This window comes from Malus domestica, chromosome 01, assembly GCF_042453785.1.
Source record: "Malus domestica chromosome 01, GDT2T_hap1".
Classification (NCBI taxonomy): domain Eukaryota; kingdom Viridiplantae; phylum Streptophyta; class Magnoliopsida; order Rosales; family Rosaceae; genus Malus; species Malus domestica.
In genome coordinates, this window is record NC_091661.1 from 11,048,311 (window position 1) to 11,069,421 (window position 21,111).

Consider the following 21,111-nt stretch of genomic DNA (forward strand, 5'->3'; position numbering starts at 1 on the left):
ATTGTATTGGTAATGAAATTGTCATGCAATGCTTTTAAAACATGAAAAAACGTGGAGAAATATTGTAATATGTTGTATGAAATATGGATTAATATATTAGTATTGTTTTAGTAAATTATTTAGAAATGGTCTATGAGATTGTCCACCATTCATTATTTTGGTCATTCCGTTAAAAACTCCATTAAGTGGTCCAGGAGCTCATGCCGGAAACTGAGATTTTTGGTTGGAAGTTTGGACAATTTTCAAAGCTTCGTAACTCAACTGTTTCTTAACCAAATTCGACCCATAATATATTAAAATGAAGATAGGAAAGTGTTGAACAAGATTATACTTATTTGGAAGCCCAATAGTTGCCGGAGATGGCCGAAAAATAGCCTGAAAGGTGACTGGTTCGCAGGAAAACTGGAAAACTCGCCCAAAACTGGGTCAACTTAATGTTCATAACTTCTTCAATACTCAACGAAATCGAGTGATTCAAAACAAAAATCATACTTCTCGATTAGACGAAGAGAATGATACATTTATTGATGGCTAACTCACGATGGTTTGGCTAGAAAACGGCTCGAAATGTGACTAGTCCGTGGGAAAACTGGAAAACTCACCGAAAATTAGATAAACTTTAAACGTTCATAACTTCTTCAATATTTAACGAAATCGAGTGATTCAAAAACAAAAATCATACCTCTTGGCGAGACAAAGAGAATGGTACATTTCTCGATGGTTTGGCAGAAAAATATCTTGAAAGGTGACTGGTTCGTGGGAAACTGAAAAACTAGCCAGAAACTGGGTAACCTTTAAACGTTCATAACTTCTTCAATACTCATCGAAATTGAGTGATTCAAAACTAAAAATCATACTTCTCGACGAGAAGAAGAAAATACTACCTTTCTCGACAACTAACTCAACGTGGTTTGGCCGGAAAATGGTTCGAAAGTGGCTATCTTGGTCTCATCAAGTTAGCCACTTTCGAGCGGTTTTTCGGCCAAACCACGGCGAGTTAGAGAAAGGTGCCATTCTCTTCATCTCGTCGAGAAGTCATTGGGCTTCTAAATATGTATAATCTTGTTCAACACTTTCTTATTTTCTTTTTGATATATTATGGGTCGAATTTGGTTAAGAAACGATTGAATTACGAAGTTTTAAAAATTGTCCAAACTTCTGGCAAAAAATCTCAGTTTTTGGTATACGCTATGGGACCACTTCACGGAGTTTTTAACATGATGATCAAAATAATGGGTGGTGGACAATCTCAGGGACCATTTCTATTGATTTTTAATCCTAGGGACCAAAATGATGTGTTATACAAATTTTAGGACCATATTGGCTACAAACCAAAAGGGAAAGTAGAAAAGCGTAATTAGGATTCATATTTCAAAATAACATGTACTCAAAACGACGTCATTTGACTGTGAGTCGGGACTGCCCGGCCCCCCGTGTCTTCCCCAAAGTAGAAGCAAAAGACGATTCCAAATCACTGGAAAAATCTCCTACGGTCTCTCTCTCAGCCTCCCAAGGTCGCCGCCAAAAATGGCGGCCGGAAAGCAAAAAGCTCCGGCGCCGCCGAGCGCAGAGAAAATAAACTCAAGGGTCTGGTTCTACTCCCTTCTACTCACACTCCAGTACGGAGCTCAACCCCTCATCTCCAAACGCTTCACCAGGTACTCCCACCCCTTCCTCGATCTCTAAGATCCCCCAATCACCGATTGATTCTCTAAAACTTGTACATGTTGTCTGTAATTTCTTCTCGCAGTAGAGAAGTGATCGTGACGTCATCGGTCCTGACGTGCGAGATAGCCAAGATTATCTGTGCCCTAATTTTCATGGCTAGAGACGGCAGCTTGAAGAAGGTGTACAGAGAGTGGACGTTGGTTGGTGCACTGACCGCCTCGGGGCTTCCCGCCGCCATTTACGCATTGCAGAATAGTTTGCTGCAGATTTCTTACAAGAACCTTGATTCGCTCACCTTTTCAATGCTCAACCAGACTAAAATCATTTTCACTGCTCTCTTTACGTATTTGATTTTGAGGTATGTGGAATGGATACATTGTAAAGTCCAAATATTCGTGCCGGGTTAAGTAGCTATGGTAGTTTTTAAAGAGCTCTAAGGCATTTGAATATTGATGATATAGTACTCATTAGACTGAATTTGTCGTGGTTTGAGCCTAAGATATGTCGCTATTCAGTTTCTAGTTTATGAATTAGCTGAATGTGAGTTGATTCAGAGAGTTCCGAGCGTATGAGATCACCCATTAGATTTATATTTGAGTGCAATCTGTCATGTGTAGGCAGAAGCAATCGATTCAACAAATTGGTGCGCTCGTTTTATTGATTATGGCTGCTGTTCTTTTAAGTTTTGGGGAAGGCTCCAAAAAAGGGACTAGTAGTGGCAGTTCTGACCAAATATTGTTTAGAGGGATAATTCCTGTCCTGGTGGCCTCTGTACTCTCAGGTTTGGCATCCTCTTTGTGTCAATGGGCTTCCCAGGTGAGCAAAAAGTTTCGGATCCTGTAGTTTGAAGGCGCTGTTTCCCAGTCTCGTCAATTTAACTTTGTTGCTCTTATATTCCAGGTTAAGAAACACTCATCGTATTTGATGACTGTAGAGATGTCTGTTGTGGGAAGTTTATGCCTGTTGGCCAGTACCTCTAAATCTCCAGATGGAGAAGCCATCAGAATACATGGATTTTTTTATGGATGGACTTTGATGACTTGGGTAATGATCATCACTGTATTTAACATTTTCCTTCAGTTTTTGGATCTTTGTTTGACTCCTTTGGGGCTATATTCGGATGAGGGATTTGAAAGTACCAAAGAAAATTGGGATAAGTTAGTTACAAATGAACCAAAAAACAATAGATTGAGGGATTTTACTTGCACTATAATCATTACAAATACTATAGAAAGGATTCACACGTGACTGCTTTCAAGTAGTCATTTAGAGCGCCCCTTAAAAGTCGTTGTATCTAAGTCATTTCAAAACCTCCACGAAATCTTTTGTACTGTCTCTAATTAATTTAGCCTAAATCCCTTGGTACCTGCAATTCCCTTGTCGAATCATAATTGGAGTTTCTTTAATTGCTTAGTAACACCCATGCAATAATCAAAACCACCAGAGACCATTGGTTTTGTTTGGAAGGCAGACTGAAAAGATATCGTCATATGAAAGAAATTATTGTTTGTCGTCAGCTCATGGATTCAATTAAAAGGGAAACATTTTGGATGGTCATGCTGCTTCTCTATGGTTTGCTGTTCCTGTAGATATCCATCCGCATGTTGTCTGTTTTCCTCTTTTTTTCTTTTTTTCTTTCCTGGTGTTCTTGAGTCTGATTTGTAACCATAGAAACCATATAGTCCCTTTTGTAAACACAATTATACAGTCGGTCTATTTTTTTACAATTTGTTTCCAAGTTTAAGTTGCTCTCTTAGTGGGCTCTAATTCTATTTCTGTGCAAAACTGTCTTATTTTAATTATTGGACTATATCTGTGGGAAGTAATTATCTTACGTTAAGCAAAACGGTGCATACTGGGTTCTTCTTTTTTTTTGTATTTGAAACATCTTGCATCACCAAGGAAAATAAATAAATAAAGGAAGTACCGCCCATCCCAAATATTATTGAGAAGATATACTTTTTTAATAAATAGTACTTAGCAAAGAAAACAAATGTAATGTTTTCTCTGTTAAATATGATTTGCATACCTTTCCAAATAATATTTTTGTTCTGTTTTTTTTTCTTTCCAGATCCCAGTCATGTCCAATGCCCTTGGTGGAATTCTTGTTGGCCTAGTCACAAGTTATGCTGGTGGTGTGAAAAAGGCAAGTTTAACAAAACAAGGATAACAATAGCAGTTATTCGATGCTCTCAACCTCACTCACTATTAGCTTTATTTGAAATTTCGTTGCAAACTTAGGCTGAACGAGAAGAGAAATAAAACCCTGACATTGTTTATGAATTCACTGTTATGCTTGATCACTAGAATCAACATGCTGCTTACTTTAAGAAAATAATAGCTAGGTTACCTTGATCTGCTTTATTCGCGGAACATCTCAATCATATCTCTCTAGTTCTTAAGTTTCATACTGATCTTCATTCACATATCTTTGAAAATCTGACAAAATATACAGAATTGTTTGGTAAGTTAATCTAATCCTTTGGGATACACTTATAGTTTCGGAGTGATCATTTTGGTGAGAACGGCTGGGAAGATAACTCCCTCTAGATTTACACAAACTTCTTATACAGTTATCTTCTTGCAAGGCCTATTAAGTTTTAAAAGTACTTACCGCGGAAGCTCTAACATGATTGCAGGGGTTTGTTATTGTTTCTGCTCTTCTTGTTACTGCTATGCTGCAGTTCGTTTTTGAAGGGAAACCACCTTCACTATATTGTCTCCTGGCTCTTCCTCTCGTGGCCAGCAGCATTTCAATATACCAGAAGTATCCATACCGTGTTAAAAAGAAAGAAGCTTAAATCGTATTGCAACATCGGGGGAGTTGTTTTAACCCTGATCACAAACGGCTTTAAATGGTTGGACATATTGTAATTTATAGATGCCAGAACGGTAGAGAGCTATTGGAATTTATTCGATTTTACCTTCTAGTTAAGGGAATTCAATCACGCATTGTATTTGGCTTAAGCATGACCTCTTTGGCCCGTGTCGGAACCGATACGAAGGTAATTGTAATATTTTCTTGTTGTAATAGTGCAACAGATCAATGAAGATCTTTTAGATGATAAAATTTCTGCTACTGTGGAGTATAGAAGATTGCTGGTTACAGACAAGGAAATGCTCAGAATTTGGCTAGACACCAATTTGAGCATATGGCCTTGAATCCTAGTGCAACGGAGGAAAACTCGAGGTCATCTGGTTCCATCTTTGGTTTGCTAAATTACATTTAGCTTTGCCTAAATCTCTTACCCAAGTTTACAATTGGCCACGTGCTCTAATCTTCTTAGTTACGGGCCCCACCCCGTCTCCTCTAGATATGTCTCCGCGCGTACCCTGACAAGCAAGGAACGTTTCCTCTCCCCTCCCCAGCCGTGTTCGGTTAAGATGTGAAATTATCTCTGTATGAATATAAGAACGGCAACTGTTATTGCAGCCGGGTAACCGCGATTATTTACCCATAACTGTTTATGCTCATACTAAAAGAATCGTTTACCCGTTGGGTAATTATCTAAACGGTTATACTCATACCCATAACCGTTTATAAACGGTTAACCATACCCATTTAACTGTAACCGTTTATAAACGGTTACCTGGTTATAACCACGGTTAATACTCATAACCATCCATTTAAATTTCACAGGTAAACAGTTATACCCATAACCGTTTATTTATCTAAACGATTACCCATAACCGTAACCGTAAAGTTTAAATGGACGGGTAACCACGGTATTTTGCCCATCCCCAAGTGGGAGAGCGCGTCACCAAAACCATTTACTTGTCAAGAGAAACGCATTGTCGATACGCGATCAATGATGCATGGATATCATAGTTGTCAACAAAAAGTAGAGATACAACTCTCTTCTAAAACCCGGTGGAAAACTACGGTTCATTAACAGTGCTGTTTCGGTTTCATCCCTCATTTTCTTCATGATTTTTCAGCTTTAGCGGGATTGTGCGGTAAATTGACCATTTTGCCCTTCATCATATGTGTTGCCCGTGCCTGCTGCTCGTGTGGCTTTCGCGTTTCGTGGGAAAAATGCTGGAAGCATCTTTCATTTTCCCTTTCCTCTTCTTTTCTCCTCTCTCTCTCTCTGTCTGTGTTTGCCTTGTTTCTATCGCTGTACCTCTTTTGTTTCCATTCCAATCTGATCATTTGTGAATGTGGTTTAAGTGTGCTTCCCGTTGTTTTCCAGAAACGAATCGCACTGTTTTAGGTACGTTGGTTCATTTGTTTCTCTATTTTCTATTTGGTTAGGAAGAAAAAAAAAATTCAATTAATTGTTGTAAGATTCTGGTCTTTGCGTTTTTTCTCCACATTTTCTTTATTTTGATAAGATCTAATTCTCAATTCCCTTAATCAACCTGCAAGTGGCACAAGAAAGCTATGGAAGAAGAGGGAAGGAGAGAAGAAGGAGCAGAGCTCCAATATTTTTTTGTATTGATTTCTTTTGTAAAATTCTGATCTGATACATTTGAGGGAGCTGGGCTCCTTTTATACAGCCTCTACACTTTTTAAATGCCAGCTGGCATATTAACAATTCCTCACAGTAATAAAGCATAAAACCTCAGTAATAATTTGGGTCATAACAATACTTCCCCCCTTGAAAATTAGCCTTGTCCTCAAGGCTTAAAAATGGAATTGTAGAACTTGACTTTGAAATCATTATAATCCTTCCAGGTATGGCAGCTCGCTTGAACTGAGTGAGTGAGTTCTTGTTTCCTTTAGCCTCTCCATAATTTTCTTGTGACACCTCCTCAAAATTTTCAACCCGAGGGAGATATGAAGATTCATCAAAACCAGAACTGAAATTAACCACCATGAACTTTCTTGTGACAGCTCCCATTTGCAGCCCTTGCAGTTGCTTTTCCTAGAAAAGAATTCTGCCCATAATGTCAAATGGAGACACACCATGGACTTGCAACCTATCTTTTGATGCTGCATCACCAATAATGGAAGTGGAGTCCTTAAAGATTGTCACCTTTCTGACGAAACCAAGCTGCTCAACTGAAGTGTTCTCAACTAGTAGGCTCAGATTACCGGTTCCCAAAACAACATCCACATTTTCTTCCTGAGTTTTGTTTGAACTAGATAGGATGGATTTACCAATCATCAGCAGCTGAGATATAGTAGAACACCACCAATCATCTGAGTGAAGTCTCTCCAATCTTATAGTACTACTACAAATTATATTGTTAACATGTCCTACCAATGCACTCTCGAACCTAGTCGCCATATCCACAACCTTGTACACGCTTAAATCATGCAAATCAATTACTAAGGCACCACCAAAATTGCTTTCCAGGTGACTAAGAGAGCATACTAAATCCAAATAGGTGCCCATAGCGCATTCACTCATCTTCAATGTATTTGTTGTTCCATTCCCAACAAAGTCATTGCTCTTGCTAGCTACCTCTTTAATTAGAGCTTCAACAACATTTGCCATATTATGCCTTGTCACATACATCACATCTGAAAATGACCAATCTCTGCACCACATGTAATAATAGCCCATTGCAGCAAGTGCAGCAAGTGGAACTAAATATGAAGCATAATTCCCACTAGAGGAAGAATTCTCATTGTAGATGGTTACAGGTCGAGATGAGGTTAACTCCCTGATGTCTCGAGCCAATTGTGGAATCTGAGCTTTAATAATTGCATTATCAAACTTCTTCGGCTAGATATCAGCTTCATTTACACCCTCCAATATATCATGCAGCTATGCAATAAGATCAGACAATCGCCCATTCCCCAAAACTATCAAACTGGTCAAGCCTTGTTCCATCTCCTTTAGCTGTTTGGCACTAGCAGTAACATCATTCATGTTCCCAACAACCTTCTTAGCCTCTTTTGGTGACCCAAGTTTAGTAAACCCAAGACTTTTTGCCTTGACAGCTTGGAAATAGAGCAACAGCTTAAAAGTGAGCTCCTCACCATATTTGATACAATTAGAAAAACCTTCATAGTTTGCTTGTCCTTCGGTATTGATCATAACAGAAATCTCATTCTCATTCAGCCATTTGATCTTCCTAATAGCATCGCAGTGCCACTCCCTCGTGTTATGACACATATTGAGCCTTGCCATATTCATCAAATAAAGTTCTCTCAAATTGTTTTGTGAACTAAGAAGTGACTCAAATGCATTGACACCATAGTTGCCCATGGCGTTGTCTGAAAGATTAAGATACCTCCAAACACATTTTTCATCGGAGCCATGGTATTCAGTAATCTTAATCTCAATGTGAGACACATTATTTTTTTCTTCAGAAGACACTTCTTTAACCCTTGGCTTGCTGCTACTACCATCCAGTTTAGGGCTAGCTTCTAAATCATGCATATCTAAAGAGGCCACATAAAGCACATGTACATTTGCACTCCCTCTCTTAGACAGACGATTAAACAGTTGCAGTGCATAAAAATTCTTCTTCACAAATTTTCCCACAAGGTACCAATTACCCCATCCACATTTATCAGTTAAGAAGTCTTCATACATTATCACAATAACACCAGTATAATATGCCAGAATAACCTGCAAAACCCAATACCATTTGTCCTTCCGATTTGTAAAATTGGAAAGCAAGGATGTCAATACCTCGTGTCGATGCTTCGTGGTGTTTGTATGCGTTAAGGGCAACATATAGAGACATATAGTCTGTGGGTTGAAGCTACAGTAATCTCCATACTCCTCAAGGCTGATGGAGTCACTGATGTTTTGGTCTGCAAGTAGAAAAGGGATTGCAATTTTGGTGGTTCCTGTGTTCCTCAAAAGAGACACAAAACCCTGCACACTAGTGTGAATTGTCGATGCCAACGTATCGTTCAAATGTGCCTTGACAGGATGAATTGCCATTGCTCGCCACAATGGTGAAGAAGAGAGCAACAGTGGAACATAATGGACTTGGGTGATCGAGTGTGGTTTGCAGGAACGAACTGCCCCAGGGGCCGAACCATCCATTATAGCTGCATGAATATCCCCAGTTTGGGGTAACTGAAACAAAGCTTCATCACTGTTTTCAATTTTGGAGGGGCCAAAATCTCAACATAAAGCTCTTGTAAATTCCTCCCAACGCAATGCAGAGTGAATGCAATTGTGCCAACACCACCGCTGCAAAGCTTCGTTGTCTAGATGAGCTGAGGCAATTGCGATTTTCTGGGACGCGGGAGTGCTGAAGTGGGTAAAAAATTGCTCCGCTCTGGAGATCCAGGAGAATGGATCATCGTTGATAGAGAATCGAGGAAATTCGATTCGTTGCGGACACTTAATTCGCTGTGGGCTGCCGTCCCCGTCTTGGATCCCAAAACCCTGCACAGTTGTTGGAGCTTCCTGGTTGCGCGAAAATGGTGTGCTATTGTTGGTGTGAGCTGCCAGTGAAGCGTTCGAGTTCAACTGTGGCTTGACGGACGGAACTACGATTTCTCGCAACAATGGTGATTACGAAAACAACGGCGGAACGGAATGGACTTCGATTGGAGATGGAAGTCTTGGCGGATTATCGTCTCCTTGAAGTCCGGAATGACCGAGATCGATTGATTGCGTGTGATCGGAAATCGTCGGGATTGGATCAGAAACTCCTGTAGCTCTGAGAGCCGAGTCTCGGCGGAGCAAGGCCCAATCACGGTTGAAATTCGTCGTGAGATTTGCGAATGCAGAATCCAAAGCTTCGCGGATTGCATCACGGAGCGTAGCACGCATCGAAGCTTCAAATGAGTTGATTGCAGCGGAGAGGCGGCCATCCATGGCAGGAAGACGGGTAGGGTGGGCGTCCACAGGAGGGAAACCAGGATTCGAGAAGGATGATACCATTGATAAGATCTAATTCTCAATTCCCTTAATCAACCTGCAAGTGGCACAAGAAAGCTATGGAATAAGAGGGAAGGAGAGAAGAAGGAGCAAAGCTCCAATATTTTTTTGTATTGATTTCTTTTGTAAAATTCTGATCTGATACATTTGAGGGAGCTGGGCTCCTTTTATACAGCCTCTACACTTTTTAAATGCCATCTGGCATATTAACAATTCCTCACAGTAATAAAGCATAAAACCTCAGTAATAATTTGGGTCATAACATATTTTTGTGTGTTTCGTCTGATTTCGTTATTTTGTTGCATGAAATATTCATCTTCCAATTTTAGGGTATTATTGCGTGATCTTGCAAGCCTTTTCTGGGTGAAGTATATAATTTATGTTTTTGCTGTTAGATTTCTTCTTCTTCTTCTTTTTTTTTTCTTTTTTTTTTCCGGCAAATTTTTAGATTTGGCTAGTCTTTTGTTTGTAGTTCAGTTTTTTGCGTGAAAATTCAAAAAAGAAGAAGAAATGCTTTTGGTTAATTTTTGGAGTTTCCTTTGGCTATTTGGTGGATTTTTAGATTTAGGTCTTCTTTTGTGTGCTGTTCAATTTCTATGTTAAAATTGGAAGAAAAAAAAATAAAAAAGAGAAATGGCGATAGGTTAATTTTTTGGAAATTTGGAAATATAACCATTTTAGATACCATGTATTGAAATACGACCCACTATTTTTAACTCTTATAAAACTAACCAAAATTGATGTTCAAAAGACTAAATTGCCCTAGAACTAAAACATTCTCTTCAACAGCTTTTGATTACCTCTCGGAGTCATGTGACTAAATAATCAGCAGCATATCAGAGTCGTTGCTTCACGATTCCGACGACAAAATCAAGGTTGTCGAGTTCGACGACGAGGACCGAGTCTCAGAATGGAAGGACCAGATCACCATCAAAGGGTCGGGATTATCCCCTCCTTGAACGTCGTCGTCGGGCTGCTCAGATTCTTCTTTGTCAAGTCATGGATTGGATTCTTGGGAAAACTAGAGCTTTCAGTTTCCCCCTTTACCAGGCAGGAGAACACCTTCAACCAAATTTGCATCGTTGCCTTGCTATTGCCTCGCTTTTAGCAGTAAACCTAATTGATTTTGTTCCGCTCTTCACTAATTAGTATTAATCACATCACTAATTAACTGATTAGCTAGTTCTTAGCTCTTATTCTCATTTTTTTAGTTAGTTAATTTTGATGTTAGTCATGAAAATTTGGTGTTTCTCCTCTCCAAACCCCCTCATCTCCATTTTAATTATTGAATGGAGTAGTGAACGCCTGGTGGTTCAACAATGGGGTGAGGTTGACAGTGATGAGGTCGACAGTAAAAAAATCACAACGTTGGGAGGAAGAGAGAGTTTTACTGTTAAGGATAATTAAGTCTTTGAACATCAATTTTGGTTAGTTTTATAAGAAATAGAAAAATTAGGTTATATTTTAATAAGTGCTCTTTAAAATGGCTATATTTCTAAATATCCCTTAATTTTTGGGGTTTCCTTTCTTTGTTTGGCTTTTTAGTGTGTGAGTGATTTCGTTGTTTTGTTGAGGAATGGATATGGTTAGAGCAACTCCACCCTTGGAGCCCTCCCTCAGGCAATCCACTATTTAATCCACCTTGTAAACAGTAATTGCCTTTTACATCTCCACCTTGCATTTGAATAGCCTTGTCAATAGGCAATAAAATATTTATTAATTTTTTTTTACAAAATAATACTAAATAATTTTTTTTTGTAATTTCGGATAAGATATTTTAAATCGTTCTCGTTGCGCCACATGTCATTTATCCAAAACGACTATATTGGTCGTAGGTTTCGATAAGATTTTTATCCAATGTCATCGTGCCACGTGTCGTTATCTTTTTAGAATCTTTGAAGATAGATTTCGATCAGATTTTAAATCGTTCTCGTTACGCCACGTGTCATTATCCAAAAAGATAATTATTGGTGATGGATTTCGATAAGATTTTTATCCAATGCCGTCGTGCCACGTGTGGTTATCTTTTCAGAATCTTTTAAAATAGATTTCGATCAAATTTTTAACGAATGACAGCATGTGACGTGGCACTATCTACAACCTAATCATTTCAGAATCCTCCATATAATCCATCATCCATCCTTTTAAATCTCACACCAATTTTCTTAATATCTCTATCATTATTCATAGTTTCTGCTTCATTCTTCACCAAATCAAAATCTATATCATTATTCATAGTTTCTACTTACAATGTCTTCTTCTTCTTCAAGCATGATGTGGGAAATCGATCAAGAAGATGAAGAATTGTTTAACCAATCTGAAGGAATGTTCAATCTCCATATAGCCCAAAATGAGAAGGAAGAGGATGATGAGCGGAGAATGAGAGATGACGAAGCAAGAATGGCCAGAGACTCACATTCTCGTCGAGTCATCCAAGCTGTGGCTCATATATGTAGGCCCACCCGTTCCAGAAACCTTAATAGAAGCAGGCAACAACGAGGTGAGGAGCTGTTGGATGATTATTTTGTTCATAATAGTGCATTTCCTGATATGTACTTCAGACGTCGTTTTAGAATGGAACGACATTTGTTCAACAAAATCATGATTGCTGTTTGCAACCATGATTCTTACTTTGTGCAAAAGAAGGATGCTTGTGGTGCTATGGGTCTCTTTTCTGAGCAAAAAATTACTACTGCGTTACGGATGCTTGCTTATGGAGCAGTTGCAGACCAAGTGGATGAGATAGCGAGGTTGGGGAAATCAACCATTCTTGAGTCCTTGATGAGGTTTTACGGAGCAATTGAATCTATCTACACCGCAGAGTACCTCCGGAAACCTACTCACATGAACTTGGAAAGGCTTCTGAAGAAGGTCGAGATGTGAGGTTTTCTTGGGATGATTGGGAGCATTGATTGTATGCATTGGACATGGAAAAACTGTCTAAGTGCATGTCAAGATGCTTATGGAGACAGAAAATGAGCAAAATGTATCATTTTGGAGGCAGTGGCTTTTTTTGATACATGGATTTGGCACGCCTTTTTCGAGGTTCCGGGAGTTCAAAATGACCTCAATGTCCTTGCTCAATCCCCAGTGTTCAACGATGTCCTGCAAGGAAAGGCACCAAAAGTCACGTATGAGGTCAACAGACGTATGTAGGATGGGCCATACTACCTAGCTGACGGCATTTACCCAAGGTGGTCAACATTTGTCAAAACAGTGCCACGTCCGCGAAGTGCAAAGGAAAAACACTTTACAAGATGTCAAGAGGGTTGCAGGAAGGATGTGGAGTGTTGTTTCGGTATCCTCCAAGCTCGCTGGACGATCGTCAGGGGTGCTGCCAGATTGTTTGATGTAGAGTCGCTTCGATTCATCATGATGACGTGCATCATTCTTCACAACATGATTGTGGAATATGAGTACGATTATGAAGCCGTTGATGAATATGAGGCAGACACGATGAACAATTCAAGAACACGTATATATTGTGCTCATGACGCCATCAATGAGCCCGTGCAACATGAGCCATTAGAAAGGGATGAAAGTTATAATGAAAGAGTCATTCAACGATATACTGCATTTCAAAGGCCAGACATGCACAATGCCCGACAAAATGACTTGATAGAGCACCAGTGGGCATTGAAACAAGCTGAAGATAATCAAGTTCATTTAGTGTGTTTTTTTTATTATTTGGTATGTTTATGTAATTTTATTTGGTGTGTTTTATTTTAGTTCATTTAGTGAGGTTTTTATTATTTGGTGTGTTTATGTAATTTTATTTGGTGTGTTTTATTTTAGTTCATTTTACTGAGGTTTTTATTATTTGGTGTGTTTATGTAATTTTATTTGGTGTGTTTATGTCATTTGAATAAAGATTCTCTTATAGTATAAATATATTACCATATTAAATAAATTTATTCTCACTTTAAATAAAGTACTAAATTCAATAAATTCAAACAACATAAAATACTCAATTCAATAAATAATAAATTACAACCTAAGGTGATTGGAAAACTATAGGCTCCGATTACAAAAAGTACTCTAATCATCATCACTTAACCAATTTGTGGTGCTAGGATGATCTTCTCTTGTCGTGCTAGTACCATCTCCTCTTGCTCTCGTTTCTCTTGCACGCCTCCTACGCATCACATCCTCTTTCTCCGACTTCCAAAAATATTTAGAATTTGGAGATTTCCCTTCTAAAGGCGTGTTCATAATCTCACGATCTCGTTGAGCCATTCTTTCTTCTCTAACTAGTTCCCTTTCTTGCCTAAGTAGCTCTCTTTCTCTCTGATTAGCTTGAAATTCTCTCTCAACAGCTACATCGTTTGCCTCCTCTCTAGCCTTATCAGCCTCAAATTTCGCCATTTCCCGCGCCAAAGTTAATTCACTATGGCGAGTAAGTTCTTCCATGTACTTTGCATAATCATGTTTGGAAGCACTTCTTTTTCTTTTTGAAGCCTTCTTACCTTGAGGCCTAATTGGATAACGGGTCGAACCCAACACTTGTTCAGGGATGGACGTTTCGGGCACTTCTTCTGCATCATCTTCATGCGAGCCATTATCAGGTGTAAAGTATAGCGGGGTGCTGTTCATGACAACTTCTGGACCGACATGCATAACTCTGAATTTAGGACAATCTTTGACAATATTCCAACATTCCCACCAGTTGAATGATTTATTTTTTGTTTTGGTTTTGGCACCATACCAAGCTTGTGCTTGAATTAGCTACATAATGGGGGAGAAGAAATAATTATAATCAAGGTAGGTAACAAATAAATAATACAAACAAATAATTATAATTAATGTAGGTAACAAATTATTGGTAACAAATAAATAATACAAACAAATAAATATAATTAAAGTAGGTAACAAATAAATAATACAAACAAATAATTACAATTTAAATTTGGGTATAGTACAAACAAATAAATAATATATTGTTACCTGATTCGTGTAATTTTTCCCACTTCAAAGATTACTACTAGCTTGTGCCAAGGCGTATCTCCAAATAGTAAACGATTGGCTAAGTAATTTTCAACGACTAGACATCGATTCTTTGGTTCTACTCCCACCCATTTTCTCAAGATAATTGGTATAAATAAGACTCCACATTTCTCGCAACTACATCTCATTACCCGTACCCGAACTATGAGTAACTTCAACCCAGCTAGTACACAATGCAACATCTTCAAGAGACGTCCAATTCGTTCCTGCATCAGTAGTCATTTTGTTGAAAAAATTGGATTGAAACTTTGAGAGAAAGATAGGAATGTGATTGAAAGTAGTTGAGAACATATGAAATTGTGGTGTAAGGTAGATGATAATGAGAAAATATTTATAGAAAAGTAGACGCATTTTTTAAAAAAAATTTCAGATATTTTTACAATTTTTAAAATTTTTTTTATTCAAATAATTAATCTCTGCCGTTGGATTTAAAAAAAATTGAATTCCAACACTCCAAATTGTGCCACGTGTCACAAATGTAACTTTTCTTCATTTTAAAACTATTTTTTCGTTTTATTTATTTATTTATAGAGCATATTAATATCGACCGTTGATCTCAGATTGAACGGTTGATATTAAATAAGATTTTTTTTTATTTTTTTTACCGTTGAGATCGAACGGTCCAAGTTAAATAGCCGTTGAGATCGAACAGACCGTGGAAAGCCACGTGGCTTCCCAACAGTAACTTTTAAGTCTGAAAAGGCTTTTGTTTTTTTCTGAAAAGTTGTCAGGCGACGCGCCCCCACGCTCGAGTGGGGTGCACGCGCCTGACAGAAAACAAATTAAAAAAAGGCCCGGAGCTCGGGTTGTCAACTCTTCACAGGCCCTCCGCTCGAGCCTCCACCTCCGCTCGGGCTCCTTCACGTTGGAGCAAATCCACAGGGCCTCGGGCCCTTCTTCTCTCGCCTGTCCCCCGAGCAATCCACAAAGGTGGAGTTGCTCTTATGGTTTAGGGTTTAGGGTTTAGGCTAACTTATCCTTGTGAAATCTGTGTTTTTTGAATTTGCCTTTTACAATTGAAGTCCAATTGACTTTGCCTTGAACTACATTTGTAAATCCTGGGTTTTGCAAATTACTTTACATACCGTGACGTGCATTTCTAATTGTTTACTGGTCTATACTTTAGAGATAATGTACATCTACTTTTGTGGTGCATGTGACTGTGATGTTGAATATTTGATATTCTTTGAGATTTTCAGCATTTAGACTTGACAAGTAATTCATTTAAAGCATCTAATTGTACTTGCGTCAGTATTAATTTTATTTCTTGGCTGTTTGAGGATCTCACATAGGAAACATTAAGTCATCCAATACTACAACGTACATACAATATAGAAAGAAGCTATTTTAGTATTGAATGACTTAACATTTTCTGTTGTTTATTTTTTAGTTTTCATTAATCCTGTATCTTAAAAAATAGTTATTTTTGAGTTTTGTAGGCTATCAATTTTACCAATTGTCAACAACCTTCTGGAGGGAGAATATAAAGGAATGAACGTAGTCTGCCTGCTCTTTCATAACAAAAAATTTATTCGTGGCTTTCTCTCTCTATTACTCTCACTATCACTCTCACTAACAATGTGACAATATAATTTTTCTCTCACTCTTACCCTCACTCTCACACTCCCAATCTCACAATATAATTTTTTTTCTCACTTAGTGTGTGTGTGATTTCGTTGTTTTTTGTTTTCGTTGTAGAATTTGTGTGTTTCTCTCACTCTTATTTTCACTCTTTCTCACAATCTCACAATATAATATTTCTTTTGGTCTTACTTTTACTCTGACTCTCACTCACAATTGCATAATATGATGTTTCGAATGGCTATCTTTGGTTAATGGCTGGGACAGTTGCTGCTCAGTCCGCTGGTCTTTGTTTGGTACACATTTTAAATAAAGATGGGTGTCTTCGTTTTTCTCTGTTGTTTTTTGTTGGTTTTATGTTCTGAGTTCATTTGATTAATACGATTTCTTTTCATTTCAGACTAATTTTGTTATTACGGATCAATCAGAGGTTAGAAGGGTGTGACTGTTGTTTTTTGAAAAGGTTTGTTGTTCAGTTTTGCTTTCTTTCTTTGTGGTTTTTTAAGTTGACTTTTGTGTAATCTAAATACAGCTCTGAATTCAATGTTATTTTTCTGCGTTGTTTTTAAAAACAGTGTTTTTTTCTTTTGTTCGTGAATTGCTTATCAGTTATGACTATAGTTTTTTCCCACCTGGTGTTCAGTATTCGTTCATTTCTAGATAATATTTGCTTCTTTTGCTATTGTCCTAATAATCTTCGGTTTTTTATTCTATTTGTTCAAATAAAAAAATTGTGTCCATGATCTACTTTTGTTTAAATTTAGGGTAAATTAAATTTTACCCTTTCAGGTTTATGGTCAATTTCAATTCCTTACAATATCTTTAAAACATTTCAATTTCATATATTTACTTATCATTTTATTTCAATTTCATACAACCATTAAAAAATCTGTTAAATTAACTGTTAAGTGATGACGTGGCAAGTATGGGGTCCCCATTTGTGATGACATGGCTGCCATGTCACAACTCGTCCCGAAATACTATATTTTTAGGCGTGAAATGTCAATTATGCCCTTAAACGAGTTCCATCGGTTTTAGGACTTTTGAAAGGTAAGGTTTTGTTCTACTCGTTGTAAGCTTCATTTTGGTACAAATTTCATGGATTTTGGTTGTGTATGGACTGAGATATTAAGGTTTGAAAATTCCCCAGTTTTCCGACGACATCGACGGTCATCGGAGTTCGAAGGAAGAAGACAGAGAATATTTCGTCAAACTTGACGGAATATTCTAACGGTGTCAGGTTAGTTTTAACGGAATATGCTACTTTTAATGGAATATTCCCTAACGGTATTAACTGTTTCGTCAATGTGTCTGGCACGTGCCCGCGAGTGGGCGGCCTGTCTGGCCGTGCCTTGGCCGGCGCTTCGTGGCGTGTAGGTGGTTGGAAATTTTTTCTAAAAGTATGGGGATGTTCCTGAGGTTGAGTAGATCATGGTGGTATATTCAAATACCCCATTTGAGCATTGTATGATAAATTATTACCTAGTTTTGGTTATGTGCTTTAAATAACGTTTATTCAGTTATTTCGCATATAGGTGAGACCTATCCTGAGGACGAGCGCCATCAATCAAGGCTTAGGGGCTACGACCCTTCGACATACCAGTGAGTGGGCTTTTGGTTTTCCGTATATACCTATATACTCGAGATTTTTCCCAGAAAATGAATTTAAATGAATATATGTTTTGGAAATGCCATGCAAGTATCTATCTATTTTAATTATGCATTAGTAGTTGCATACATTCATGATTGGTGCTGCGGATGCATAGGTAAGTGCTAGGTAAGTTCATAAATCAAAGGAAAGGTATGAGATTGTTTCGATTATGTGAGATATGTTGTGATGTATTGAGAGCTCATAAACCTGCACCCGGTGTTAGTGCTCCCGTCCAGAGTTAGGGCACAGTCCTTCACGTGATGTTCACCTCTCACATTGTATGCTCACCTTGGATCCAAGTTAGGTGCACAGGCTTGTCGTACATACCACTTTAGGTGGTTTCAACTCGTAGGTGACCCGCGATTATTTGCATAGCCTTCACGTGATCGTAGCACTAGAGCATATTTATTTTACACCTAGTCTTGTCATACAGACCACTGTAGGTGGTTCCGACTTGTGTGCAGGATTTGATTTGATATGATTGAGATTGGTTATGAGTTGTATACTTAGCAGTGCAGTTTGAGTTAGAGAGATTTGGCTGATGCGATATTTGATATTTATATATTTTGCCTGGTTCACCTATAGCATTGCATTGAGATATCTTGGTATGGCATACTTATGAATATCGTTTTCTGAGCATGGTTTTGAGATATGTATATATATATTCTATGTTTTTGGGAAAATTATACAGGTTTTACGACGAGATGTTAGAACTTTTGAGAAATGAAATGATTTTGAAAAGCTTTGTTTTTGCCCACTCACACTTTCTGTTTTGCGCCCCTCCAGGTTTTAGGTAGAAGTGCTTTGGTGGATCACGAGGACTTCGACGGTGGTTCTGACAGAACATCATAAATGTAGGATCACCCTTAGGTGTCGTATAATTAGTACTTGTCCTGCTTGACTGCACTTAGGATATTTATGCTCTGGTTGTGTATTTCGCACTCAATCTCTCACTAGCACTCTATCTTAACTAGTTTTGCTAATAGTTTGGTTTTTATTCCTTCGCAATTCCCTTATTTCTTTATTGCTTCAGCGTTGTGCACATGGTTACGTCACTTCCACGTGACGGCCAGCATGCCCTGATTTAGGTCGGGGTGTGTCATGCCACATGTGTACCACGTGGCTAAACAATTAATAAATTTTTTTAAAATATTAAAATAATTAACTAAAAAAAGTTATATATATAAATACAAATAAAAAAATTAAAAAAACAGAAGTCATCTTCCCCACGCATCACCCCCTCTCTCCCATCCATCATCACCCACCCTAAAAAAATCCCACCCGAGCCCACCCCCTTCTCCCATCCCCCATCACCCTTTCTAAAAATCCCTTTCTCAGTCTTCTCCTCATCACAACTTCTGATAGCTTCTTCCTTCACTCTTCTTCTTCTCTTTCTCTAGGAGATGAGCTTCTCCGCAAAGCCTCAAACCCTTACCCTAATCTCATGCACTCCTCTCTTTTCTTCTTCCTCTTCCTATCGCCGATCGATTCGTAGAGGCGCTCACCAGCGGTCTCCACTCCCACAGAAAATGCAAGAGCTTGGACGGAAAGGGTGGGCTCGGGTGGGATTTTTTAAGTGGGTGATGGGGGATTTTTGGGAGGGGTGATGGGGATGGGAGAAAGGGGTGTGCTCAGGTGGGACTTTTGGGGGTGTGTGATGATGGATGGGAGAAGGGTGATGGGTGGGGAAGAGGAAGAAGAAATTTGGGTTTCTGGTTTTTTATTTTTATTTTTTAAGAACAAATATGGGTATCTAGATGGGGTGGGGTGGGGAGGTTCCGTGTCACAGCCCGTCCCGAATATTTAATTTTCGATGATGTAAATTGATGGTTTTATCCTTGGATGGGGAAATTGTAGTGTGTATGTGTGACATATTGAGACATAGAGGTTATTGTGTGGTTTTGGATTGGTGACCACGTGGATCACACACACAGCACACTCACTCCCTCTCTCTTCCTTCCCGTGCTCTTTTCTCTCTCCCTATCTCTCGGACTATCTCACTCTCTCTCTTTTCGAACTCGTACGGACACACACCAACAAACCCAAAACAACACGGATTGAAGGTTATGAGGTCCCCAGTGTGTTCCTAGGATCCTTACGAGTCGAGTGGTACCCATTTTCAGCAAGGAAACCTTCGAGAAACCCTAGTTTGAAAAAGAGCCATGGGTGTACAGTACACCAAACTAGTTCGTGGAGGTTTCAAGTTGTTCTAAGGCTCAAAAGGTAATCTCCTAGTCCTCTTGTTTGTTTTGGCATAAATTGGAACGATTTTGGACGTCAGAAAACCTCGAAAAATGGACCTTCGACTTGGGTACTATTCATCAACTTTTAAACCCTTGAGTTTTTGTGAATTTTAGGACCACAGTGAGCTCAAGGAGGTCCTCACGATGCTCGGAGTGCATCGTTGGTGGGATTTGGGTCACGGGAAGCTCGAAAATGGAGTTTTGTAGAGGTCGCCGGAGTTCGAGGACTTCTTCGACGTGATTTACGTGATTCGAGGCATGAAAGAGGTATAACGCAATTCTTTACCTCCTAAACTTCATTTTGGTGGAAATTGCATGAAAAATGGTGAAGAAATGAGCGAGATTAAAGAGTTTGAAAAATTGCCCAATTTCCGGCGCCTGTGACGGTTGCCGGAGCTAGAGGTAGGAGATGAAGGAATATTCCGTCGAGTCTGACGAAATATTCTCATGCCGTCAGTTAGTTTGGACGGTTACCGTTGGGTTTAATGAAATATTCCAGGGAATATTCCTAACGGCAGTTAGGGCATCCATCAGGATTCCCTGCGCATAGAGGCGCATCTTACCATGCACTTGTCGGCATGTGGCCGTGCGTGAGGCCTTGAAAAATTAATCTAAAAATTTGGGGATGATCCTGAGGTTGTGTAGATCACTGTGGTATATTCATATACCCATTTTGAGCTATGTATGAGAAGTTATTAGCTAGTTTTGCCTATGTGCTTTAAAATAACGTTTTTACAGTTAATTCGCATATATGTGAGACTTACCCCGAGGACGAGCATATCCAAGGGCGACTCGGGGGTTACGACCCTTCGACTTATCAGTGAGTGGGCTTTTGATTTTCAGTATATATTATATACTTGATATTTTTCCAGAAATATGTGTTTAAATGATATTATGCCATAAATGCCATGCATATAAGTTTATAATTCATACATGAATTGGTATGTGATGCTTTATATATATAAATGTGGTGCTGTGGATGTTCAGGTAAGCTTAGATAAGTTGTGTTGGTATGTGAATCAACGATGATGTGATATGTGATTGAATAATGTTGAGCTCATAAAACTGCACTTAGGGTGATTGTGATTTAGCCATAGATATGGCACAGGCCTGTTTATTATGTCACATCCCGACCATATGCTCATATTGGATCCAATTTAGGTGC

General features: G+C 38.7%; 2 protein-coding genes and 1 long non-coding RNA gene across 3 annotated transcripts; all 3 read left to right on the forward strand.

Annotated features, from left to right (window-relative positions):
• Positions 1–1,380: 1,380 nt before the first annotated feature.
• On the forward strand, positions 1,381–4,738 carry LOC103428557 (UDP-N-acetylglucosamine transporter ROCK1-like). The gene is made up of 6 exons (XM_029106476.2): positions 1,381–1,658; positions 1,751–2,026; positions 2,286–2,484; positions 2,569–2,712; positions 3,740–3,814; positions 4,308–4,738. Exons 1-6 carry the CDS (start codon positions 1,528–1,530, stop codon positions 4,467–4,469), a joined length of 987 nt encoding a protein of 328 aa, XP_028962309.1. The 5' UTR covers positions 1,381–1,527; the 3' UTR covers positions 4,470–4,738.
• An 874-nt stretch (positions 4,739–5,612) lies between these two features.
• Positions 5,613–6,258, forward strand: LOC114826399 (uncharacterized). The gene is made up of 2 exons (XR_011581736.1): positions 5,613–5,882; positions 6,038–6,258. It is a non-coding gene; the product is annotated as an uncharacterized lncRNA (long non-coding RNA).
• Positions 6,259–11,792: 5,534 nt separating this feature from the next.
• Positions 11,793–12,350, forward strand: LOC139187480 (uncharacterized). The gene has a single exon (XM_070821530.1). The coding sequence runs from the start codon at positions 11,793–11,795 to the stop codon at positions 12,348–12,350; it is 558 nt and encodes a 185-aa protein (XP_070677631.1).
• The last annotated feature ends 8,761 nt before the right edge of the window (positions 12,351–21,111 follow it).